General features: G+C 46.1%; 3 protein-coding genes across 6 annotated transcripts in view; 1 reads left to right on the forward strand and 2 right to left on the reverse strand.

Annotated features, from left to right (window-relative positions):
* The window catches only part of WEE2 (WEE2 oocyte meiosis inhibiting kinase), a 22,246-nt gene extending 18,007 nt beyond the window's left edge, over positions 1-4,239 (reverse strand). Inside the window, exon 1 of one of the 3 annotated variants that reach the window (XM_071422466.1) lies at positions 4,091-4,239. In XM_071422466.1, the coding sequence (XP_071278567.1) occupies positions 4,091-4,103 (13 nt within the window). In that variant the 5' untranslated portion in view covers positions 4,104-4,239. Of the gene's footprint in view, positions 1-1,005; positions 2,801-4,090 lie in introns of those variants that run through there. The other 2 variants (XM_071422465.1, XM_071422464.1) reach the window with 2 other exon arrangements.
* DENND11 (DENN domain containing 11) lies at positions 3,347-18,765 on the forward strand. Of its 2 annotated transcripts, none has more exons than XR_011678514.1 (9): positions 3,347-3,602; positions 8,893-8,992; positions 10,048-10,206; positions 10,891-11,044; positions 11,284-11,422; positions 11,892-12,023; positions 12,213-12,363; positions 12,561-12,625; positions 13,709-13,788. XR_011678514.1 is itself a non-coding variant. In XM_071422468.1 (9 exons), the coding sequence occupies exons 1-9, from the start codon at positions 3,347-3,349 to the stop codon at positions 13,902-13,904; spliced, it is 1,356 nt and encodes a 451-aa protein (XP_071278569.1). In that variant the 3' UTR covers positions 13,905-18,765. The 2 variants fall into 2 exon arrangements, 1 of the variants encoding a protein (XP_071278569.1); XM_071422468.1 differs by having other exon boundaries at positions 12,557-12,625; positions 13,709-18,765.
* Positions 18,766-19,650: 885 nt separating this feature from the next.
* The window catches only part of AGK (acylglycerol kinase), a 37,108-nt gene continuing 30,434 nt past the window's right edge, over positions 19,651-26,324 (reverse strand). Inside the window, exons 14-15 of the mRNA XM_071422469.1 lie at positions 22,516-22,600; positions 19,651-20,619 (exon numbers count right to left, since the gene is read on the reverse strand). Coding sequence (XP_071278570.1) covers positions 20,482-20,619; positions 22,516-22,600 — 223 coding nt within the window. The 3' untranslated portion in view covers positions 19,651-20,481. The remainder of the gene's footprint in view (positions 20,620-22,515; positions 22,601-26,324) is intronic.

Raw genomic sequence — 26,324 nt, forward strand, 5'->3', positions numbered from 1 at the left:
CAGCTTCCTGGGGCCTGGAAGGGGGAGTGATGTTTGCTGACAGCCTGTCTGCTCCATAATCCCATCAGAGATCCAGCCTTTGCGGGCTTTACCTTTTACCTGTATGCCCCTGTGATGATGGGGGCCTGTGTTTCATCCTTTGAAGTCTGAATTTCACTTCCTGCATTTAGTTGTGTGTTAGTGTGGGCAAGCATTGCAGCCTGCATGGAGAGGACATTAGCCTAATTTATAAGTACAGATTTATGAGTGTATCATTTATAAGACTTCAGGAGAGAGTCAGGAGCCATACACAGGTCTGGGTACAGCTTCCCATTTGGGGTTTCAAAGGAGAGGAGGGAGGAGCTGTGCTGGGAAGGCAGCCCCAGAGGTGGGGTTGCTCTGTTCAGGTCAATGTCTCTCCTCACTGCAGCTCTTTGTAAAAACCAGCAATTTTCTGAGCCTTTGGCAACCTGTGTTTCAAAGTGGGACTAGAGCAAGTTTTAACTAATTGGGGACAAGGTGACAGCAGCCTTTTCTCTTAGCCTTGAGGAGAGCTGCCAGAAAGATGTGCAGAGATTGGAGGTGGCTACTGCCCATAGGAGATGGGTGCTTGGCAGAAGCAGCACCTGCTTTCCTTTGCACACATCAAGGCAATTCCCACCAGAACACACAGGGCCACACAGGGCTGAGCTCTCTGTGCTCTCCTAACCCATTCCTTAAATGAAAATTATGGCCTTATGAGTCTCTGAAACTGCTCGTTAAGACTGTGATGAACAATTCATTTGACAGAGAAATGATTTGTATCCAATTCACCAAAATAGCCTCAGGAGGACATGCCAGGAGCCCAGTGCTGGTTGCATCTGGCCCAGAGTTGCAGTATTTTTGCAGGCACAGAGCTGTTGCTGCTATGCAGCCTCTCTTAGCCTGAAATGCAGCTGCTGCATCTCCCTGTGCCTTATCCTGAGCGAGGTCCAAAAGCCTGGCAGTGCCAGGGCTGGTTGCTGTGACAAGCTGTGTCTGCAGCACCTGGCCAGCTGAGATCCAGGGCCACTTCAGTACTGCTGGGATCTGACTGCATCCATCAGATGTTCAGTACCTGAAACAGTAAATTGAAATATATTCATTCTGAACAAATAATGCCTTTAGTCCCCAGGACTACATGTTTTTAATACCCAGAAAGGAAATTCCTTCAGACAAGTTTTCAATCCCACCTTAAACAATTTTTAAACTTTTTCCCCCCCTCAGGATTTAGAGGAACTATCCATTGTTCTAAAGAGGGATGTGATATGTAAAGGTGAAAACTTGGACCTGCTGTGTAAAGAGGGACCAGCTTGTTCATCTTGCATTTTAAAAATAAAAGCTACCACACTTTCATTTACATTTTTCCTGACTGTTCAAAGACCTGATGACAATTTCCTGAGCCCTCAGCTGGAGGGAAAAGGTGTTCATTTTCTTTTGAAGTACAGTTTTTATTTCTAAAGGGGTAATATTATCTTCCAGCCTAAATCATTTCAATTTTGGTGAAATAATAAAACAGTAGAAAATGTGGTCTTTGTTTTTTGCATGTATCCAACAAAGAGTGTGCTCTCAGCAGGCCCAGATTTCTGGCCAAAGCCATATTAATTGCTCTGGTACCCCCAGGTCCCTTGTCCCACGGGTTTTTTCAGCAAAACTCAGAGCTCAGAGCATGATGACGTTTCACACATCTCAGAGCCAGCACTGGCAGCCCCTGCTCCCTGTCACTGCTTGCTCTTCCCACTGCATCCCTTCCCTCATGCTGGGGCAATACTGGTGTGACTGCAGTGCAGAGGGGACCAGGAACAGCTCTGCACCACAAATAGCTCATGTGGGTCATGAAGAAATTCTTATTTGGGATTTATTTCCTGCCTGGATTGCTGGGGGACAGACACTTGACATTTGTAGCAGCACTACTGTGGAGATGAAGATAGAAGCGAGCTGTCACTTCAGCGTCACCAACATGCAAAAATATATTCATCCAAATGAAGATTGGCACTGTCTATACAGTTAAAGCAAAGCATGTGGCCAAGTATTTGCAGAATCTGGCTTTTCTTTACACAGTAACAAAATATTGTGCAGGGTTTGTTTCTTTTTTTCTTTACCAGTCACCTTCTCTGAAAAACTCCATCTGCTAAAAACCACCTACTCTGGTCTATAGCTCTGCAAAGTAAACTTGTGCATGGGCTTTGCGAAACAAAATGCCCACTCAGTGTTGGAGCTGTCTGAAATGAAGCTCACAGCAAATGGATGCTAATGTTACCAAAAAAAAGAGAAAAAACCCAAACCCCAGTGCTGAGGAAACTGGATGATGGGTTTCTTAATGGGGTATTGAACGCTCAGAACTGCTCAACAGGAAAAAAGTTAGACAATTGAGGCTTTTATGACAGTATCTTCCTTTTAATTGTGGCCTGCTTAATTGGGCAATTCAATTAATCAGAAAGACCTAGGGAACCAAGTTAATCCTAGTGACACTTAATGACATTGGTGGTGGCATAAGGAGGACGGTAATTACAAAAAGCTGGCTGACTGTAGATGCCTTGGTCATGCTTCTGCCCCCATCTTTCAATCTGCTTCTTCTGCCCAGAACTGTTTCACATCCTTCTGTAGCACATATGTACATATGTGTGTGTGTGTATATATATATATATATACATATATGCGTGTGTATGTGTGTGTACACATACCAGTGTACTGATACTGGACCATTATCCCTGACTCCTTCAGATTTGTGGCTCACAGCTTCCGCCACAGCCATTTGAGGGGGTGCGAGCCTGCCCCCGTTGCTCTGCCCAGTTGCCGTGGCTTTCCCAGCAGGACGGCGCTAACGGGGCTGGGGGAGGCAGCTGCTCGGCGTTGCTGTCACAGCAACGGGGGAGGACAGAAGGCGGGCAGCTGGCTCTGCCCGGAGCGAGGAGATGAAGCACGGGCAGGCGGACTGTCCGCAGCCCCCGAGCTCCTCCAGGAGCCGGCACCGGAGAGCTCCGAGCCGGGATCTCCGCCGGCTGCCCCGGCTGCTCCAGCCCCGCCCCGCCGGTGACACCCCCGTGCTCCCGCCCCTCGCTTCCCGCCCCCCGCCGGTGCGGCGCGGGGGGTGCGGCTCCGCTCGGCTCAGCTCGCTTCGGCTCGGCTCGGCTCGGCTCGGCTCGGCTTGGCTTGGTTTGGCTTGGCTTGGCTTAGTTTAGCTTAGCTTAGCTTAGTCTATCTCTGCCCCGCTCGGCTCGGCTCATCTCGGCTCGGCCCGGCTTGGCTCATCTCTGCTCGGTTCATCTCGGCACGGCCCGGCCCGGCTCATCTCTGCTCGGCTCGGTTCATCTCGGCTTGGCTCGGCCCGGCCCGGCCCGGCCCGGCCATGGTGGAGCGCTCGGACGAGGCGCCGCTGCTGTTCTGGGCCGAGGGCCCCGCCGTGTCGGCGCCGCCGCCCGCGGCCGAGCCGGGCAGCAGCAGCGGCGGCGGCGGCGGGAGCGGCGGGCGGCGGCTCGGCGGCGGCTGGAGCGCGGCTCCGTGGGACGGCGAGGGGCCGGCCGAGGCGGCGGGGCCGCAGCGGGCCGAGGCGGAGGAGGACCAGATCGTGGCCGTCTTCGTGGTCACCTTCGACCCCCGCACGGGTGAGCGGCGCCGGGAGCGGGCGGGCCGGGGCGCGGGGGCCGGGCCTGGGGCTCCCGGTGCCGCTGGAGTAAGATGGATGCGGCCGGGACCGGGCTTCCCTTGGGGAGCGCTGCCCGCATCCCGCCCCCCCAGAGACCGCTCCTCCCGCCGCGCTGGGCGGCGTGGCCGGACCCCGCGCTGAGCGGCCGCGGGAGCCGGGCTGCCCTCCGCCCCCAGCGGGACCGCGGCTTCACCGCACGGCTGCCGGGGTCGGGAGCGGGGGCCGTGGGCATTGCCGAAAACGGAGCACAAGGGGATTGCTTTTGGTCTCCATCCCGCCGAGAAGAAGTTCTGGCGGGAGGAAGGCGCCGCGTCTGGTGCCGCTCGGATGAGAGGGATGGGTGTTTCTCCACGGCGCAGGGAGTTTGTGGACGGCGCTGGGGCATCCCCTGTGCCCCGCACAGATTTAGGCCGAGCCTCTGCTCAGCGCTGCCTGGAGGGCACCAACCTGTTAGCAGCATCTTGAGAGCATCCTTCTGTCTCCGTGGAGTGGCGCAGGCCTGCCCGCAGCTATCGGTGATGGATGGCGTTTGTGGCAGGCGTAAATCCGGCAGGCTTGCAGAGCGTGATCACCAGCAGCAGCAGCAGCAGCAGCTCAGCTGCCTATTTCTTGGTGACCAGTGTGTTTAGAGGCTGGCCTCTGGTGGATCTCTGGGACTTAGTGCTTTGAAGGAGTGCTGCAATCAGGGAGGGCAGAGGAGAGGGGCAAGGGAATTTATTTTCTACTTCTCACTGCCATATCCATCACTCTCAGTGTTGTTGGACTGTGCTGTTGTATCACTACTGACAGAGGTTATTAATTTCAAACCTGTAAGTCAGCATTTCAGAAAATGTCTTAACTTTTTCCTAGTCCCAGTGCTCCCACAGTATCCACCAAACAGGATCTTAGGACACAGATAGGAAGTTAGCACCTGCCTTGTACCTGTGAACACAGGTACCACTGTGCAGAGGGGTCTGATGTCCTGAGACACATTGCTGGGTCTTTTGGCTGCCAGGCACCAACCTGGGGTTCAAAGGCAAGAGAGAGATTCAGGAGCCCAGGAGTGAGACTGAGCTCCTCTTTCTTCTCTAGACCGGCACTGCCTTAGCAGATCCACAGCAAAAGTACAAGAGACAGGAGTCTGTAAAGCACAGTGAGGTTAGTTCATCAGTGGAAGGGGAAAGTACCTGACATCCTGCTCACAAGAGGGCCTTGGCAGTGAAGACTGAATGCCAGTCCTGAACTGAAAATCCTAAGGAAGTAGAGAACAGGAGGTAGCTGCTGGAGTGATGTGGTGTCAGCAGTGCCCACTGTCAGACAGCATGGTTGCTGTGTCCCAAAACACCCAGGGATTTTGAGAAGTTACCCTTTCATACTGCACCAGAGGGAAGTGTCTTCAGTCTAGAGGTCATTCACTCATAAAAATCTGAAATAAGATTGGATGTCATCTTTCCACCAGGAGATGGAAAATGGAGGTGTTTTTCCTAAGTATCCAAAACATGAGAGAGTCTGGGTGACTGCAGCAACAGCAGGTTGCCTTTCAATCCGACAGCATATGCCTTCTTTGAAATTGTGAGATTTTCTTGAGAGTTGGCAGAAAGCTGAGCTTTCTCAGGAGTTTTTCTGAACCAGCTGTTGCTTTGAATGAATTCCAGGGAAAGTTGGGCAACAGCTCTTCTCACATCTGATGTGCAGTTAATGCTGGGTGTCATCAGCCTTGGAGTAGTCTGTCAAGTCCAGGAAGATTCAGCCTCCTGCTGCTACCCAGCAGGGATGATAGGACTGTGAGCAATTCACCAGCAAATGTCAGCTTTACAGCTGGGGAGCAAAGTGCCCCGTGGAGGGTGTGGACTTGAAAAAACATCATGAAGGTGCAGTGGTGTGAACTTGCTAAGGTCAAAAAGAGAATACAGGAATTACTGGTAAATCACATCAGATAGTGTGAGGGACTTCTGTAATGTTTGTAAGGGTAGCTGGTCCTTGTGTATGACTTAAAGGAAATCATCCAGTTAGTGTCTGAGCTGGAAACCTGCTTGAGCCTGCCTAGTAAAAGCATGGACCTCCTTTGGCAGCTTGCTGAGGCACAGGAACAGCTGAATTTCTGGTGGTGGCTGTGCAGGTTGTTATCCCAGGTAGTGTCTGCCCAACCACAGGCAAGTAGGTGGGCAAGAGAGGTTTTACTGGAGCAGCATGAAGTGGTGACCATGCTAATAAAGAATGTAACAACTTCCCTCCAAAATTTAGATGAGCTTGAAACAGAGGAGCTTAGTGTACAGCAGTTGCATGTGATGAGCTTCCAAAGGTAGGTTATGGGGTTGCCAGGTCACTGTTACAGTTCCGGTGTCCCTGTCACTGTCAGTGCTCATGTGAGTGACTGACATAAGAGCCAGAGGCAGCTTCAGAATCGGTGCTGGTCTCACCCCAGCATGGTGAACCCTGTGGCACTTGAGAAGGAGCTCTCCTCACTGCTGTTGTGGGACAGCTGATAACAGTCACCTTTGTAGAGGTCCCACACAGTCTGTTAGTTTAAAGGGTCTGTGAGTAATGGAGACAAGGAGGGAAAAGAGGGAAGTAATGTGTTTTCCACCAGTGAACATGCAAATATTCTGTTTTTCTGTCCCTCGTTTCTCCTGTGCAGGAAATGGAGTGAGTGTGATGTTTAGATTTCACTTTTTGCTTCTCCTGTCCTGGCACAACATGGTAGCACTGCACAGCAGGGGACCCTAAAGCCCTCAGCAAACATCTAATAGTGAGGAGTGACAGGTGATGACCCCAAATGCTGGTGCCAATATCTTCTTTGGGAGGATGTGGAAAGGGGAAATACAAGGGAAAGAGGAAGAACATCCTTAACTTTGCACACTAGAAAATGAGTGCTGGCTCAGACCTGACCTGAAGGTGGGAGATAGCTTCCAGGAGATCAGATCTGCAGATCTGACTCTCAGCAGAATCACTAGTCTGCTCCCTAATGCTGGGTGACTCTCACTTGGAAAGTTTCCTGTGTGCATGAGAGCTGCTTTCTCCGTGGGGAAGGGCAGTGCTTCCTGTTTTTCTACAACATTGTTCCCTCCTCCCTGCTCTGGTTTCTCGGGTAGACTGGTAGTCCTGTTGCATCTGGGTGAAGTCTCTCCTTTGTTTGCTCTCCTGTTTCGCCAGACTGACTTTCCTACTTTTTAATCTCGGCGTTTGTTCTCTGACTGCCACGTCACTCATGTGCTCATGGGGCAAGGTGGCGTGAGGAACAGCCAGGAGCACAGCTGCAGGTTGCTCCTGATAGATCCCAGAAAAAGAAATAGCTACGTGATAAGTGAGCTGGTTTTGAGGTCACATGCAGGGTAAAGATCTGTTTCAAGGCATCCTTTCCTTATTGCTGCTACAGAACAGGCATTGTTTGAGCAATGTCCGCTTTAACACCTCCGCCGCGGATGTGACACCTGACGGTGTTTGTGACTGAACTGAGCAAAGCCCATCTTCCTTAGCTCTTGCTGGCACTTTCACCTATTGATCTATGAATCTACAGGTAGTGACCAATAAGGGATGCTTAAAAGCACATCTGGCCTTAACCACAATTTCATGGTTATGAGGCAACAGTCTCAAGAGTTGACTTCCTCACGCTTTCAAGGAAGGTTCTTGCGCCTTTAAAAAGCGAACCAAACAGGCTCACACAAGCCCCAAACAACAAAAGCCACCATCTATATATAATCTGCAGCCCTCCAGGGGAGCGTGCAGGCTGCTATGATGTCAGTGGCTCTCTCTGCCAGCCTTTCACACGCCTCAGAGGCCGAGGCTCCGCACAGCAGAGCTCTGTGCTCCCGCCTGTCACTGCACAGGGCTGCGCTCGGGGTCACGAGGCTGCTGCTGCTCCCCGGCTCTGCAGGAGAGCTCTGCTTGTGCACTGCCACTGGGCTCCTGGAACCACAGCTCCTCCTGTTGCCATGCCTAACGCTCTTGGGTTTTTTGAAGTCCTTGCCAGGCAGGGCTGGGGGAGGTCTAGTGAATACAGCATCTATGTGAGAAGAAAAATAGCCTATTTAAATGTCAGTAGCTAAGCCCTATTCCTGTGCAGGCATATACTTGTGCAGTATGAGTAATGAGACAAAAGACAGGCTTCAGAAATGAGGCCGCAGATTTAAATATCTTCAAGAGTCTTGGCTGAGTGTAAGGCCCCTCCAAATGTACGCTGTCTGTGCAAGCACTGCTGGAATGCTCACCCCAAAGGGCAGGGAAAGGAGTGAACCAGTAGGAAACACCTTTGTGCTGCACCTGCCATTGCATTATCCTGAAGAATGTTGGTTTGTTTGCCTTGCTTTTAAAACTAAGCCACATGACTTCAAATGCTGTGGGCAGACTGACAGAGAACATAAACTTGGTGGGTAAATTTGGAGCACATCTCAGTACAGTGGGAATGTCCAGGTGAGCAGGTTGGGCTCTGAAGTGCTGTCATGGGAAAGTGTGAGAAGTCACCCCTTTTTTGGTCTGTGGTAAACTTGTTGGACTTCATTTGCTTTAGGGACATTTTGTGACCTTTCTGATATCATCTGTTCCAGGATCAGGCTCCTCAGGCCTGGCCTTTTCCCCTGAACAACTGCATGCTTTCTGGCTGGGTTGGCAGGTGACAGATGTTTGCTGATCTTGATCTAGCCTGTAATTTATGTACTTTTTTGTTGGTTATTCTAGCATGCACAAACACATTGCAGTACTTGGATCACCTCAGTCCCCATATAAAGCTTCAGGTAACTCCTCCTATCCTAAAGAAAATAGGAGACATTTCAGGGAAGAAGTGATAACTTGGATGATAGCTTAGGGGTTTCTGTTTGACCAGGCCTGCCAAGCACAGGCAAAGAACAATACTGGTGGTAGTGTGAGCTATCCCAGAAATTCATCCTAAAGAGCAACAGTCTGTCCTTTGGTTCTTTCTTATGGGATAGATGCTTGTGTAGACCAAAGCTTATGCACCATCAGGTAAAATCATAGCTGCTCTGTAAGTGAGCTTATCATGGATAAATCCACAAAATATCACTAGCTTCAGAAGTGGCCCCAAATGTCCTGCAGTGTCTGTGTGTTGTGCTACAACAAGTAACATTTGCAAGAGATGTGTGGAGTATTGTATGTCATGTACTGCCTGTGATAATTTGGGAGTTCAGGAGTTGTGTTAGGACACTGTTAACAGGTGTCCCAGGGTTAGAAAAGCAACAACTTGCTGTTGATGATATGTGCATTTTAGAAAGGGGTACTGTATTCAAGCTTACCCAAATTGATTTGCTTCTCTGCAGGCAACATGGTGGAATGGTGTTTACCCCAAGATATAGATTTGGAAGGTGTGGAATTCAAATCCATGGCAAGTGGGTCCCACAAAATCCAGTCAGATTTCATGTGAGTACATCTGAGCTATGTTACTTCTTCCTTTCTTGGCTGTGCACCTAAACCACCAGCTCTTAATTCAGAACATGCAAGGAAAATACCTTCTAGGAAGCTAGGGTCCTGCAGAAACCGACTTGCTAAGCTGTTCTACCTGTGCCAAAGATACTTTTCAGACACTTGCAGTATCACGTTAAGTACCAGCCAGCTGCAGGGATGTGCTGTATGTCTGCTTTGCCTGTGGAGACCAACTGGGGCAGACCAACTTCTTGCTGCTGTGCAAATCTTAATGTGTACTGGGCAGATGATCTGGACTGCCACTACTGAGACTGTCAGCAGAGGCCTAGGGTGAAGGGCAAGGAATGGCAGACCTGAAATGGGAAGGATTTTGCAGGACCAGGACTTAGAAAAATGTTCTTAACTCTGACAGGTCTTTTGGTTCCTTCAAATGTTGTTATAAACAGGTCTCACTTTCTTCTTTGCTAGTTCCTTCAGTGGAAACACATAAGAGAGGAATTTTCTGCATTCTGCTAACCCAATGTTGCAATGCAGCAATGTTTTGCAATGAACTGCAGTGTCACAGTTCCTTTTGGTCAGGAATAACAGTTACTTTCTTAAAGGCATGTGAACTGAACTCTTGCAGTCTGATAGTCAGAGTGTGCTTCAATGTGCTGGCACCCAAAATATGACCAAGTAGCTGTAGTGTACTCAGACCTGCATTCACTGCAGGCTTCTTCCTTGGAGGAAGGGCTCTGCTCTGACTGAATCATGCATTCTGTTGGTCTTCCTTCTAAGTTACTGATTTATTTTATATTTACTGGCCTGTGACGTGGCTGGTAGGAGCTTTAGTGGAAACTCCTGGGAACTCTTGCCTTAAATATTTTGTCTTGCTACTCAGAAGACTGGGGCACCCAAGGCCTGTCCACAGCCCTTCAGTTAGCAGGGTGGGATTTCAGGGAGCTCCTTACACAAGAAAATATATTCCCAAATCAGCAATTTCAGCCCTCAGTTACCTTTCTTCCTCTTCCCTCTTTGTAACACTAACCCTTCTGTCAAACCTTTGTCTGCAGTTATTTCAGGAAGGGGCTCTGTTTTGGCCTGGCCTGCTTTGCCAACATGCCTGTGGAGAGTGAGTTAGAGCGTGGTGCCCGCATGAAGTCCGTGGGCATCCTCTCCCCTTCCTACACACTGCTGTATAGGTACATGCACTTCCTGGAGAACCAGGTCAGGTAAGTTCCCTTGGGAATGAGCCTGGCCATTCCCCACCTGGGAGAGGTAATGATGTTCCTTCTATGGAGAGCAGTTTTAGGCAAGTGAGAATTCAGTGACAATGCTCTGCTGTGGTTTCCTTGACTGGCTATTTCTGCAGAAAGTATTACAGGTTCACAGTGTGAAGGAGACAAGGAACTGATTAGCAGCAGTTTGTTCCTTCCTTAACAGGCTAGTCAAATGATACCCAAACCCTGGTTATTGTAGGCAGACCTAAGTGTCATAGGGAGAGTTGAGAGAACAAGAAGTTCCCCTTTTCACCTTTTGAAAACTATTGTACTAGGGGTTTACAAAAGGCTTCTAATTGTGTAATGATGCTCCTGGCTAGCTGTGTGCTTCAGTTGTGTTGAGTGGATCCAGCAGCAAAAATGGTGATGGTAGAAAACTGTTTCTACCTGAGTGTATTTAAAACAGGACCAGTGCTATGCACACCCCAGCTCACTGCCTGTGTCAGTGTGTGTGTGTTCTCTGGCTGCACTGAGAGCTGGTAGTCCTGATGTTTCTTCAGCCCTCCTGGATGAATCTGTGCAACTGAGGCACCCAGGATCCCTTTTAGCTGGGAGAGCAGATGTTTGCTGGGGGCAAGGCACTAAACAATAGTATGGAGATACTACAGATCTCCCCTTTTTTCCTTTCTTTTCCAGACACCAGCTGGAAATGCCAGGGCACTACTCCCATCTAGAGGCATTCTATGATGACAAGAAAGGAGTTCTCCCTGATAGCAAGGGCACCCCCAGCTCTCAGCAACCTGTCCACTGGCTGCCTTCCATCCACAGATACATGTACCCAGAGATGAAGGTGAGGCAGGTGCCTGAGGCCTGCAGGAATGGGCAGAGGGCTGCTGCTCCTTGCTGGTGCCTCAAACTCCTTTATGTAAGCAGTCACTCCCGCGCTTTGCAGGCTGCTTAGATAAGATTTTGTTACTTGGACCGTTGCAAGCTGTGTGCTGGTCTTGCTCCCACATTTAGACTTAGCATCTGTGCATGTGTCCCTGCTTCACCTCTAAGCTGTTTTCTTCCCTTTCGCTCCACCTGCAGATCACACACCCTGCTGGCTGTATGTCTCAGTTCATCAAATTCTTCGGTGAGCAGATCCTCGTCCTCTGGAAGTTTGCCCTGCTGCGCAAGCGCATACTGATATTTTCACCACCCCCAGTTGGAGTTGTCTGCTACAGAGGTATGTTTCCAGGGACACTGCAGAGCTCTGATCTAGTAGGCTGAAGCATTGCAGAAATTGCCTGCAAGTACTGAGGGGACAGACATCATGCAGGTGTTCAGAATCCATTGTGACCATGCCTCGTGAAGACACCGCTCAGGCTGCATTTACACGTTTCCTACCAAATGCTTTTCTTCAGGCCTCGTGAGTAAGGACACATCTGGCACTGTCAAACTCAGTTCCTGTCAGCACAGGATAATAAGAGCACTGACTGAATGTGTGGATTCTAAAATGTGGGATTCCTATGGGAGAACTGATTATTTCCTATGCAAAACAAGATGTCATCATTTGAGAAGTTCTGGTGTTCAAGGGCATTTCAGAGCTCTGACCATGGTTTTTCTAGAGGCCTGTGGGAGAACTGGGCAATTGGGGTTCAGAGTGCCTTGAGGGAAAGCAAAAGCATCTCAGGATGTACTTCTCTTGTCCACAGTGTATTGCTGTTGTTGCCTTGCAAATGTTTCTCTGCCTGGTCTTGGAGGAACTGTCCCAGAGTCCAAACCATTCTTCTATGTGAATGTGGCAGACATAGAAATGCTGGAGACAGAAGTATCATACGTGGCCTGTAAGTATGATGGATTAGGTGTGATGTTTTTAGCTTCAGGCTGCAAAAAGTCTTGAGACACCAGACTGTGGAATAGAACTGATGAGAAATAGGTTGTGCATGGAATGACTAACTATGCAAGCAAGAGAGAACAGTTGGTCTGCTGGGAAAGCAACATGCTGCTCTGAAAATCTTCTCTGGTTTTGGCAGGTACAACAGAAAAGATCTTTGAGCAGAAACGGGATCTCTATGATGTCTATGTGGACAACCAGAATGTGAAGACGCATCACGAACATCTGCAACCACTCCTGAAAATTAACAATGCTGACAAGGAGAAGTACCGACGGCTCAATGACCAAAGGTAATCACAGAGGTCTGGGTGCTCCTGACAGGAGATGTGGAATCAAGAGGACACTGCTCCTTTGTACTTTCCTCCTTGTAGTATTTTCAAAATATCCCACTGGTTCAGCTCATCTCTTGAAGACTCTGGTTGTCTCATAAAGCTTTGAGGTTCACAGTAGGAACATGCAATTAACTTGTCTCCCTTCTCTCAGGCAGATGTTAATGTATTCTCAAGAAGTGGGCGAGGATTGCAGCTCCTGTGAAGAAGACCTTTTTATCTTGTGAGTGGCTACCTCTAATACTTAGCTGGACACTGCTAGTTTTAGGGAGCCTCTTGCACTTGATTTTGTGTTGCACTGTTTGACATATTATGAAACAGCATGTTTGACATAATTCCATAGTTAGCTTTCTTCCTCAAGGGTTCCAAAACCATACTCTGGCTCTTCTTCTTCAGATCACCTTCCTTTCATTTTGAGAAGCCAAAATGTAGTATCCACTGGGGTTGCTTATGTGCCAGAAGGGAGAAGCAAATTTTAAAAAACAATCAGAAATGTAAGAATGCCCTTGCAAACATAAGCACTACTGCCAGAACATTTGGCTCTGGAAAGGACAGTGTTCATGGAAAGCAGGCACAGTACCATACTGGGGGTTGGTACAGTGTGGAGATCAGGCCTGCATGTGAAGGATTGGCCCACTGATGTGGCTGACTTCATACCTGGCAAAGAGAGGAAGCAGAACTGGGTATAGAGTGGGAGGTACAGAATTAGATAAAAACCACATGCTACCACCTCTGAAGCCCTGCTGTGCCTGTTGCTACTCACACTCTGCAGCAGGTGAGAAGTAATGGAATGAGACTCTGTGAAGGGCTGTGGGGGCAGAGCTCTGATTGTTGAGCTTCACAGGTGTAGCCAGAGCTCTTTCTGAATAGCTTTGCATGTTTCTAGGAAAGCAACAGGTAAGAAGTAGCTCTCACTGGGGTGTTCTGCACCAGTAATGGAGAATTTATTTACCCACTGGCTTATCAGATGAGTGAAAACGCCATTTCCTCGTTCACATTGTGGGAGCTGTAGGTGTGATGTACCTGCTTGGTGACCACAGATCACACTTTAGCTGATAACGTGGCTCCTTCTGAGGGAAATGGCACCCAGACAGGAGCATCACTGTCAATTAATAGTTCCTGCTTTATCTTTGTTTATTCTGGGTCACCGTAGAGAGAATAGAAAAGTACTACAGCGCCACCCAACAAGGTGGGATCTCTGGCTGAAGGGGGTTCAGTGCAGTTCTGGGGCTCTGCTGCCAGTTTGGTAAATACATTGTCTTTTTGGAGAGTGTGTACAATCCCTTTTGCTAACTTTACCCTCTAGGTTTTTCATGGAGCAGAACAACCGCATATTCCAGACGCTGATGGAGGTGTCAGCCAGCCAGGACAAGACCCTGACAGCTGAGCATGCACGAGGCATGGGCCTGGATCCCCAAGGGGATCGAAGCTTCCTCATGGACCTCCTGGAAGTGTATGGCATTGATGTCATGCTAGTCATTGACAACCCCTGCTGCACTTAAACCAAGGGCAAGAGAGATGGGGAGCAAAGATCACTTTTTAAAGACTGCCGGACATTGCTTAGGAGGATCACTGGAACTCACCACAGCCACAGTTATTTAATAACTTTATATGGAGAGTATTTATAATTTTAAAACAAAATGTGATTTTATTTTCTCACACTCAACTTCCCAGTGAGTACCTGCTCTGAGGTTCCTTTTGGTTTTGTCTCCCTTTCCCTTTCCTTTGTGTTTTTTTGTTTTGTCTAGCTAGGACCAGTGGCACCTTTGCACCAAATCTCACTGTTGCCAGTGATAGCTAGGTTTTGGCCTAGCCTGGATACCTGAGGGCTGAAGACCTCAGGAAGCACTTTGATGACAACCAATGTGAAATGCTATAGCTGAGCTTTCAGACTTGACTGGAAAATCCTCCTATCAATCCCCCTTCCACTTGGGGACTGAAGAGGGCTTTAGCACAAGCTGTTAACAGCCCAATCTCATAAATAGCTCCTACCAAATTTATTGGTGGGGACAGTTAAACCAATGATAAGAACCAGAACTCCTTTAAACATTCCTCACCCAACTTTAAGGTGAATTGGAGTCAAGCCACTCTTCTTTGTAAATGGCAGAAGCAAGTTTGGGATCGGGGATGCTACAGGATCTTCTGACTTTGCTTACTGGAGCAGCACGGTTTCACTTCCAGCATCTGAGGTGCTCTAAAACTGGCAGAGACTGCGTGGACCTATCTCCTAGCTGGAGAAGAGCAGCCTCTCTCCTCAATCCATCCCACCACCACCTTTGGGTTTTAGTTGCATCCCACCTGCTGCTTTGGTTTAAAATCTTCAAACCAGCAAGATGGTCTCCATGTAACAGGGACCAACACCACTGAGCCACTTTGCAGTCACTTTGTTGTCCAGCCTCAGCTTGGACGGTGCTGGGCTGGAGGGGGTAGAATAAGAATGCTTTAACTACTGTCACTAGCCCTTCCTTTGTAGCTAATGGGACTTGTTGCTCCTTTGCTTTAACACTGTCTGCTAATCCTCCTTTTGTTGAGCCTTCAGCACTGCCTGCTGCTATCCCTGGCTTTCTGTGTGAGACAGAGAACAGACCTTTCAGCTGGAACAACTGAAGTTTGCAGGAGGTTCCCTTGGAGTTTGGTATTCTTACCTGGCACAGCTGCTAGGAGCAATGTTTAAAAGCAAGTCTGTCTTTTTTTCTGGGCAGAGCTGTAGAACCAGATGAAACAGATGTTTTCTTATGCTGTTGAACAGGATTCAGTTCCTGAAGGACTGGTCATTACCTCTAAGAAGGCTATCCCAGTAAAGAGTAACCCCCTGGCCATACAAAATCCAAGAATGCTACTGTGGGTTCCACGTGTGACATACAGCTTTGCTCCAAATCCTTCAGCCAATAGCAATATCAGCTTTAAGCTGACTGTTCTTCCTCCTGAACTGTGGCTATAGCTGAGAAGTTGCTGCTTCTATCATTACAGATTTCAGCACCCTTGGAGGGCTTTCTGTGCACTGTAGGAATGCAAACTGTAGCTGATGTATCTGTTTGTCCTAACATTTTATAGGATGAGACAGAGCCTGAACCACTCTAAGGCAGGCAAGCATCTTTTTGAAACAGGTGAAGCAAATGTTCTCCAAGCAAATGTTCTCCAAGCAAAACATTCTCCAAATGTTCTCTGTGGTTTGTCTCCCTCTGGAAAGGAGGAGGCAATTGTTCCTGCAATTTGCCTGTCTGAGCAGTCACTCCCCTAGCTGCTTTTTCAAGGCTTTGGGATGTTTTTGTACAGAAGAACATATGCTGTTGTTCATACTATCAATTGTTCACAACAACTGTAACATCATCCTTAGAAGGCTGGGGAAAAATGCAGAGAGACGTAAAAACAGCTGAGTATCATTTAATGGAAAGAGCAGTCTCTTTTCCTTAAGAAATGGCTATGTTTTAAAATTTACACCTGAAGTATTTAAGTGGCCCACAACCTCCACACTTTTTTCCTCTAACTTCCACTTCCATTTTAACATGCTGCCTGCAGTGATGATCCCTGAGGAAGTACAGCTGAACTGCCCTTGTACTGCTGTCACTTTTTCAGACATCAAAAGAAAACCAGAACTGAAACTAGTCACAAGCAATTTCTCCTCTCACTTTCTGGAAGGTTTGCTACATAGTTTAGCTGTAATCAGTTGTTAATGACTTTCTATTTTCTTTGTCAGTAGTTCTTTTGCTAAACTAAACAGAAACCTTTGATTTAATGTTGAAATTTTACAGTGACTGCAGTCAAAGGCTTTCCAACACCTTGCATTAGAGCAGGGTTGGAACATGAGATCTAGTAGATTGCACTGACATAGTCCACTGCACAGAAGCTCCTGAAATTCCTATTTGACATTTATTAAACCTCTGCTTTCCAGAAATCAGGTCCTCACTTGTTAGCAGTAGCATGGGTGCAGAAGCATCAAAGCAAGCAGATTGCTGCAGCAGCATCCATGTGCTACATCCAATTGGATGCTTGCAGCCTATCTTGTTCTTCCTTGTAATTTTGTTCTTCCTTGTAATTTTGCTTCTCTGTCAAGGCTCTCTTGGCAGGCAACTGCTGCAAAAGTCAGGAAGTTGTCCAACAGAAGACAGAACAAGAAGACCTTTCTCTCCTAACCCTTTCCTTATTTGATTAGCTGCAGAAGTGCTTTCACCTGCACTCCTTTTCTAAAAGATAGTGCTTTTATTTTTGTCATGTGGAAAGTTCTCAAGAAATGGGTAATGGGTACATAATAGAAACAAATTGTTATAGCTTGGGACATGAAGGACTGTTCTGTGGAACCAGTTTAACTGAGTCTTATCTTTCCAGAAGATACCATAATTCAAGGTAAAACAGTTATGTACAGATATTCAAAATCCCCTCCTGGGCACTCAATTGGTGCTTTGCTGCATAGTAGCAGCTGGGACACATCTACTGGGTATGTTTTGAATCAAAAGAGGAGTGAAAATGTGGCATAAGACAGGATATTACTGATTTGTCTTCTCCCTTTGCCTTTACAGTGGTGCCTTCAGTTTCTTGGGTGTAATGCCTCTGGTCAGTTGCTGTGATCAGAGCCCAGGTTTGAATGGTGGTTACAGTAACCAGGTCTGTGCTGTGCCCCTGTGTATTCTCCAAAACTCAAATTGTTGGATACCAGTGCAGGTTCTCAGCTTGTACTTGCTTGACTTGAACCAGGAGAACAAGAGCTTCCTAACTGCATCTTAAATCAAGCTGCACTAGAAATGCATAATCAAGCAATGAATTATTACTACTTGTTTTGCATTGGAGGGTAAAGCTTATGAGAGACATAAAAGCTTGGTTTTCTAGCTGAACAAGCAACACCATGCCAGACACTTAAATCATCCAAAAGTCTTCTCACTGCAAGGTTAGGCCAAGCTGCATAGAGCCAATAAAGAACTATAATGGATACTAGGAGAAAGGCACTTTAGGGAATCAGAATTCAAATTTGTCTTAGACATGCCACTTCCTTTTTTTCTAGCACACATGAGGTACTTACTGCAGTGTATCTTACAGCCAATGGTCACCACTGTCACAGGAGCTGAGCTTGCCTGCTCATCATCCTTTTGGGCAGAAAAAAGTTCCATCACTTGTTCAAGAGGAAGTAGCTCCCTGTACAGGTTATTCAGTAAAGCAGAGTTATGGTGATAGCCCATTTTAACACCTGTCAAAGTTAATGAGCAAAAGGCTGGGAGTAACTGTGGCCCTCCTGGTCACAGACTGTGCAAGGGACAGGCATGCTTTGCTCAGGGAGGTGGAAAGACAGTGGCTCCTGGAATAGCAGGGGAAGAGCACTCTAACCTAAAGCAGAATCCTAGGTAAAAAGCATGCACACTAACCCAAACTCTCATCCTAGTCATTATTTCTAAGTTAGTTGCTGTCTTCTTCCCACCTTCCCAAAACCAGTGGGGTGTAGTGATTCTGAGAAAGGACAACATAAATGTCTTTTACAAGGGACTGGAATGTATTGACTTAACAGTGTGATCTGTCTAAAACTGAGGGAACTAAATCCCTGTGAACCAGGATTTTAGATTTTGGTTAATAGAACATGTCATTCAAATGGGAATGTTTAAATGTGGTCAAAATAAACAGGTGCCTTGAGTTGGTCCACCCTTAGATTGTTATCCCTCCTTTTTATTTATGTTACAGTATTTTAAGCCCTCCTAGAATGGATTGTAAGTTGATGCCAGAATAAGTGTTTTCTTGAGTGGGACCTAGGATTCTACTCCTCCTTCCTGTCTTGGAGTTTTACAAAGAAAGATTTTTGTGTTGCTGTCAGCCAGAAAGATGAGAACTGAGTCCTTTCCTCAACACTTTAGATAGTGGGTTCAGCCCCTGCCTATTTTATGTAGTGTCTGTCTCACACCTCCCTTCTGAACGTTGCAATTCAGAGGCCTAGAATTACCCTATACTGGAAGAACTCTGAACTGCAGAGGAAGGAAAAAAAACTACCTGAATGGTATTTGTACAAGCTACTCAACTTATGCTGATATGAATATTTAAATACCTGCCTGTGTCTCAGATGATCCTTGGTACATCAACATCAGAACAGCGTCAGCAACACCAATTCTGAAGGGATCTCTTGGTTACCCTCAAGCGAGGAACCACACTGCAATGGGAGCTATGGAAGAGAACGAGTGATTTTCCCTGTAAAATGGTACAGATGAACAAGGAGCCAGTTCTCACCATCTCACCCCTTGCAGCAGGCTGGGTGTAATTCTAACAGCTCTGATGTTGTTTGCATCTTGCAGATGTGTGGTTGCTCCCATAGGCCTGTGGCTCTGTAGAGAAACTGCTTACTAAAAACATGGGTATTTTTTAATACAATTAAAGCTTACCTTTTTGAAATGGCTGTTGCCTTGTCTTTCCTGCCATTGGAGAAAAAACACATTGCTGATTTTATTACAGAAACGTCAACTTGAGGGAAAACTCCAATGGTGAGAACTGCCCTTGACTCTGAATGAGCCAGGGGCTGCAGAGCCAGGTCCCAGGTGTCTCTGTGGCAAGCAAAAAGAGGAAAGCACAACCACCATGTTCCTTGGAGAGTGACCCAGGGCTCCACTGAGCACTCTTGATTACTGCAAACCAAAACAGCACAAACCAGGTCCTATCACCAGCATAACTATGAAAAGGAACTAGCAGGCTTCTGTTCCCTTCAGTCTCAGTCAAGAGTTACAGAACAGCTAGGGCTGGAAGGGACTTTAAAGGTCACCCAGTTTAGCTAATTTGTGTCTCTGCAGTAGTCCAGGGAAGAACCTTCAGCTTGGTTTCAGCATCTTGCAGAAACCCAACCCTGCTTCCTCTTTCAAGGCATTTTTCCTTTAAGATGTCTCCAGCAGAGGACGCTGTTGGAGCACAGGCTGCCAGGATTCAGTCCTTGACAGAGCTGCTGAAAGCCAACTCACTTAGGTCTGTATTTTGGTAACAGCAGTCAACAAGGGAACTTAGACCAGACCACAGCGTAACACATTGACTACAGACAATCACATCAGAAAAATAAGTTCAATTTTCATTCTTCCAGTAAGCAAGGCAGAATCACATGAACTTCTAAGTTAGAACAAGGGCAACAGATAAGCTTGCCTAAGTCAGTAATACTTGCTTTCAGCAATAAAAGCAAAGCTATAAACAAAAGCTCATAAAGGCAACAAAACTAATTATGGTACTGAGGCTCAAGTGGAAGGAGGTTGCATATGGAGTGGTGAGCACTGTTTACATTAGAGAAGAGCAATCAGCCACAATAAATAATAAACTTTATTTGGATATCCTTACTGGTATTATAATACTGCAGGAATAAAAGGAATATTTACAAAAAAAAGGTCTTTTTGACTCACTCAGCTTGTTAAAGAGTCTTTCCAAATGTACTTCATACAGCTTTGGGTCAATGATGTTTTCCAATTTGCTTCTGTGAAATATACCTAAATTGGTCAAAGGAATACATTTCTACTATATAATTACTGGAACTCTGTGCTGTTGAATCTGGCAAGATGAAAAATTAACAAATATATTATCAAGATACATATGGGGAATTTTTAAACTTGCTCCAAAGCTTTGTATCACCAACCTCCAGTTTATTTTGTGACAGAGTTGATAACCAACCATCTATTTTAATGTGGCAATTCCAGTATTTCATAGAATTCCTCAGCATTATTCCCCCCAAATATTTTTTTCCCAGGATCCCAAGTTTTGCAAGATTTTTACATGGGTAAAGTAAACCCAAACTCTTAGAACACAAGGACAAGTATACTTAAATTTTACTTTAATATACAATTGCATTACAGCAGTAGCATCTGGCACACAGCACTCAGCCTGTAGTGCTGTAAATGATGACTTCTTAGGGGAGGGGGAAAAGAAGATGTCATCAAGTTCACATGCATTTTTCAGAATTTTCATTTGCATTTTTAACCCCTTTGAGACCAGTCAAATCATACACTTCCAATGGAAGTATCTTGCACATAAAAATAGCCAAAAGGCTTCTTAGTCTACTGGGGTTAATCAGGTTGGCTAGGTCTCATGTGCCTTGAAGAGTCAGACCCTGGTGAACACTGGCCCCTCTGCCATGAACTTTCACTGTACCACTGCCTGCAGCAGCTGCTCTCTTATTTTGGGATCACAGAAGAAGCGGAGTTTGCGGGGTAGGAGCTTCACCTCCACAGGCATCGCTTCATACTCCTCATTATCAATGCCAAAGGATCCCTCAGTGCCCTGTGTGCAGTGAGTTAAACATCAAATGTTATTTCAGCAATGCTGATTTTACTAATAAAACAGCTGCATACTTAGCTCAGTCTCAACCAAGATGACCCCCTGCCTGTGCCTTCCAGCCCATTTTCTCTCCACAACACAGGGAGACCTATCCTTCACCACACAGAATGTATTAAGAGTCTGGTGCATGAGATGTTACCTCACTTAGTTACTAATTAGTGATAATTAAACACTAGGAAGCTCTAATGACCCACATTGTTTATACTGAAGGTTTCTTTTCTATTGGTACTACAATTATGTGCACTTAAATCTTGGGTCTGCCAGTGGTGACATAAACTAATCTGCAGAAATGCCTGTTAAGTAACTTCTATTAAATCCATGTTACAAACCCCTTTCAGCATTGTTTTACTATATTGATCTGAAACATGAGATGCAAAGTAATTACTGGCCACGAATTACTCAGCAGTAGAATTTTCTCAAGTGTTTAATGCTGATAAAGTCCCCATGTGATTAAAACCATTCATCAAAATGGCAGGCTGACTACCTAAAAACAACTTCAGTGACTGCTTTGTGTGCCCTTGACTCACAGAAGGGCTGTGGGTACTCAAACAAACTCCAAGAGAACTGGGACACCAGAGCAGCACAGACGAGGGGAACCAGTACAAGTTCTGGCAGTCAGAGGTAGAGCAAAGCAGTCCACCTCCATCAACATGAACTGGTGAGACTCATCTGGGCTGCCTCCAGTTCCTTCACTGGAGCTGGGCCATGGAGTCAAACAGGACTGCTCTGTACCATGCACCCATGTTCTGAAGATCTTAGCAGCAGCTGCAGTATGAAGACCTCATTTTATACCACAACCCTTACTTATGGCCCAGCTGTACTTAGCCCAGCACTGCAGAATATTCTTTCAGAATCACAAGTCTGCCATGATCTGAATTCAGGGCAAGCATTAGGATGCTGGTGAATCATGACATCATAATTCATGATTTTTATTTGGTAGCAACAAATTTTTTTACCTTTCAACAAATTCTTTATCCCTTAATATGGAAATATTTTACCAAATGATAGATCACTTGAAAACAGAAATTGTCTATGAGATTGATTTAATGTCCTTGTAAAAACAAGAAACTGTCCTCCCAGGGCTGCAATAACAGCTCAAAGGCAGGAAAAGACAAATCTAAATCTAGAACAGGCAGGCACAGCCTTGGTCTTCTTTCTCAGCTTCATCATTTCAAAGTTTTGAGGCACTTCCTTATACTGATCTCAGCTCCCCTGCCCTATCTCACCCTCCTTTGTCTCTAATATTTATCTTCTTCTCTACAGCACAATGCCTTCTAGGGTAAAATGTACCCATCTTCAGTGCTAAGGAGAAGATGATCTGCATATCACAGCATTACAGAATGTTTGAATCAACAGTGGATCATCTGGTCCAACCTCCCTGTTCAAGCAGGGTCATTCCCAGAGCACATTGCACAGGATTGTGTCCAGGTGATTCTTAAGTATCTCCAGTGAGGGAGACTCCACTACCTCTCTGTGGAGTCTGTTCCAGTGCCTGGTTATCTGCACAGTAAAGAAGTTCTTCCTAATGTTCAGGTGGAACTTCCCATTCCTATGCAAGACACTCAAGTAAGAGACCCTTTAACCATCATGACTGTCTTCATAAAAGATCTGCCACTATTTCCTGGCAGAACAAAGCTCCCCCATCAGGTTTTCAGACTACCTGGGGAACTTGAGTATGTCTGTCCTAGTAGCAAGGGACTCATGGCTGCACTATGGAACTTAGTGTCTCACGTGCAGTGTAATCCATCTCCCAGATTTAGAGTAGGGATTTCTTAAGTGCAGCATCAACAGGTACAAGAAACAAAGGGAAAGAGTTTTTCAGCTCTCCCAGCTTCTCACCTCTGGAAGTTGCAAGATGCATCTGCTGGCTTGGATGCACTGACTCCCTTCAGGGCACATGTGTGGCTCACGCATCTTTTGACTTCTGTCCAAACAAACGGAGAGGTCAGGTAAGGACATGCTTCTCTCAGAAACAGCCTTCTTCAGGGATGGCATTTTGTTGTGGTAAATCACTATGCATTTGGTAAACTTAGAGGTTATATACACAAATATTTATGGGTTTAACTCTGAAAAAGTAGAAGAGTCCTTCCCTCTTCTGCTGCAGTCAATGCATATCATAATGCACCGACAGCCTCCAACTAGCTTCTGCTCTGAGGCTCACTAATTATATTTGAACACTGAGAACAGTTTTGTGCTCTTCACTTCCATGCTGAACTATGCACTTCCTGCAGTGACTACCATCTCCTCATAGCTTATGCAACTAAACTTACCAGCAACCTCAAAGACCTAAGCCAAAAAAAGATAGTAACTTAATGGTTCAATGTAATTATAATTCTATCTAAAAACAAACAAAACCCCCACATTTTTCATATCAAAAAATATCAAAACCAAACAGCATAACATTTCTTATCAGCTGCTTCTGTTATGACTCATGAAGAAACCCCCATAATTTTATCCATTCCAAACAACATGCCCAGTTTTGACAGTTTCTCTCTTCTGCTACCTGTGAGATTTTTATTTATGTATTGTACTTAGGTAAGTGCTGCTTCCTTTCCCACATCTGCTAATGTCAAAGGGGACCACATGGAATGCAGTTTCCTGTCTTGGAAAGCTGGTGTTGCAAGTGCCACATGGTCCATTTCAAGGCTAAGGCTGCTGTCCTGTCACTGTCTCAGCTGTTAGAGACAGTGAGTTGTGATTCCTTTTCCCCACAAGTGCTGCTGCAGAGTGAGCACAAGCTCTGGGCTGTGCTGACCTTCCTCTGGCCTCCTGACTGACCACACAGAAACCTTTGACTGACCACTGGCAAAGGGTACACTGCAACCCAGGCAGCAACCTCTCAGTCTGGGCCCCTCTCCAGACAGACAGCAACACATAAATAGCAAAGAGAGCAGCACAGAATTACAGTGTTAATACACCACAACTCTCAAGCATGGTAGAATTATCATAGATATTTCTCTGACAGGCAATGCCTGTTGTCTCCAAATTTCCATCTCTAGACTGATATGAAAGAAGGGTGTATTTTAATATTGCCTAGGAAAAGAACTCACAAAAGCATGTCAGAATCTCCCTGTACACCAAGTCTTCTATGCCCCAGAGAAGGCAGTGCCTCTAAAGTCACAGAAAATCCCAGAGAAGGAACATGAGAAGAGAGGGTTGAAACAGAAGATGAAAATCAAAGACAACGGAAGAAAAGCTAAGGAAAGGGCAGGGAAGGACAGAAGCAATATTAATGTGGAAAGTTTGGTTTTAATCAAATATGTATACACTAAAAGATTGATGAGTGACTGTGAGGGAATTAAACATCCTCCAGCAATATAAATTATAAATCATTGATGGCATGCAATACTGTCAGTTTATACAGTGCTGTACAAACAAGCAGCAAGATTCCTCACTTTAAGTTTAACCTGCTTGGAGTTTATCATACAAGGTCCTAGATACATACAAGACATACTCTGGTGAGCGAACAGATTTTTTTTTTTGGCCAATGAAGGCACATGAAGCTCTATAGAGATGTAATTGTGGGGTCAAGGTAAACTCCAAAGAGCCACGACATGGAATTCAAGATCATTCAAAGGAGAACACTCATAGAAGCAAATAAGACAACTCCACCTGCAGTGATTGCCTCTCTAGTGGTCCAGCAGAAAAGAAATTATAACTAATTTCCCTTAGACTCTACTCCTCACTCAAGACCAATGTGAAATAGGAACAAGCAATGTGAAATAGGAACAAGCAATGTGAAATAGGAACAAGATCAGAAGTCTAACAGCAAGTTTCCATTGCTTGTTGCATCCCACTCTATGCTGGACCACAAAAATACAGGCAGAGAGCAAACCACAACACCTACTGCACATAAAACACAACTGGAATGTCATTTTCATATCCAGAAGCTGCCAGTGTTAAATGAGTCAGAGTAAGATCTCTAACAAAGAACTCCAGTTTTGTGCACTGGGGAGGATAACTGCAACCATGCCCTGGAGTGACAGCTCTCCACACTTTCATATACACAATCTAAACTGGCTACCAGGATGTGGATTACTGATGCCACACTTCCCATGCCTGCTCTCCTTCCCTGCAGCACACCTTAGTAAGCACTCAATTGTAAACAACTCACTTCATTGTAAACAACTCTTCTGCTCCCCCCTTATCTAAACATCAGCTCTATGGCTGCTGTAGATGCTCTTGTTCACACAGATCTGATCCACAGCCAGAGGGCACTTTTATACACCTGGGATGACTTCCTCCTTTCTTGGAAATCCAAGAGCAGCTGCCCTGCAGCACACTGATGCATCCTCACACCCACACACTGCCATGGCAGTTTCCTGCTGGATGTGTGGTTTTCTCTGTGTGACCCATCAGTTCTCATCAGCTCATGTCAGTGCCCTCTCCAATATAAAAACCTCTTGTTACCTGCACTGATAAGCTATTTCCCTTAAAAACCTTTTTCAACCCCCCAAATTCTGGTATTTAAACTATGCAGTAAAAAGGAAGAAAAAAGAAAGAGCTGTTTCACACATTTCCAAAGACAAACCCTGTTGGTGCTAGGCAATGGGGGGCCTCTGATAATGGGCTTAACTCAAATCCAGCTGGCAAAGGCACAGTGGGACCTCAGAACACCCTGATTCTGCCTTGAAAAAACAGGGCACCTTTGCTCTGCTCTGACTCCTCTCTGTAGAACTAACCATCCCCTCCAACTGCTCCCCTACCCCCCCACACCTCTCTTTGTCTTTCTTTGTTACCTACAGGCTTTTTGGCGCTATTTAATCAAAAGAGCTTGTTTCTCTGAACTTTGCTTGAACAGCTCAAAGCTTTCAGTACTGCCTCTAATTAGCTCTCAACAGCAGGGCTATGGTAATGCTCCTCAGAGGCTTTTTCTGCACGACACTGTAACTGCAGTCAGAAAATGAGCCACACTCCTGCAGGAAGCATGTCCAGTCAACACAGGAGGTATTATTTACACTAGGAATACACTTGAATACCCCTGCCTCAAGTCACACAAGCTTGTCTACTTTTTTCTGCCAATAAAGTGTTTGAGAACCCAGAATAACATCTCCTTTATGAGACCAGATTCCTCTTGCTTCTAACAGGAAAACTGCCTCCTCTTTTCCCTCTGTAGCCTTCAAAGCAAACAAATCAGTCCCAGGCAACCACAGTCCACATGCTCATGCAATTTGAAAACAGCTGCAGGTGGTAACCTGACTTACAGTGTATGCACAGGTCTGAAGATTTTATTCCTACTGGGGCTCCTGGGAGGCTCAAATAAGAGGCCTGAGTTGACATCAGTATCATAAACAAGTATCTTGCAGGAATTATTAGAGTGATGACAAGCAGTTAAAACTGCACTGAAATCCCCCCATTGATTTCACTAGAGGGAGCTCGAAGACTGAGAAAACAGCAAATTAAAAGGTAATATGGAGAGGAGCTCCCCTGGATTCAATAAGAAAATCTGTTGCTGGTAAAACCTGCACTGAAGATTCAATGTATTTGTGAGTGGGACTGTAAGAAGGAGCCAAAAAAGGCAGCTCTGATTTGCTTCTTGTAAGAGCAGGAGGAACAAGCACACTGCAAGACAACATCACAGCACAAAGGAAGCAGTAGCATTCACTTTCTCCACACACTGCTTCTACATACCTGCAGCCTTTCTTATT

Source organism: Agelaius tricolor, unplaced genomic scaffold (assembly GCF_023055355.1).
Source record: "Agelaius tricolor isolate 1412-34295 unplaced genomic scaffold, bAgeTri1.0.p SCAF_3, whole genome shotgun sequence".
In the NCBI taxonomy this organism is placed as follows: Eukaryota; Metazoa; Chordata; class Aves; order Passeriformes; family Icteridae; genus Agelaius; species Agelaius tricolor.

Excerpts from the sequence above, each read along its gene's own strand:
- DENND11 (XM_071422468.1), top strand. The coding sequence starts at position 3,347 with ATGGTGGAGCGCTCGGACGAGGCGCCGCTGCTGTTCTGGGCCGAGGGC. Across the intron at positions 3,603-8,892 it reads CACCTTCGACCCCCGCACGG|GCAACATGGTGGAATGGTGT; the intron begins GTGAGCGGCGCC and ends GCTTCTCTGCAG. Across the intron at positions 12,024-12,212 it reads AGAAGTATCATACGTGGCCT|GTACAACAGAAAAGATCTTT; the intron begins GTAAGTATGATG and ends TGGTTTTGGCAG.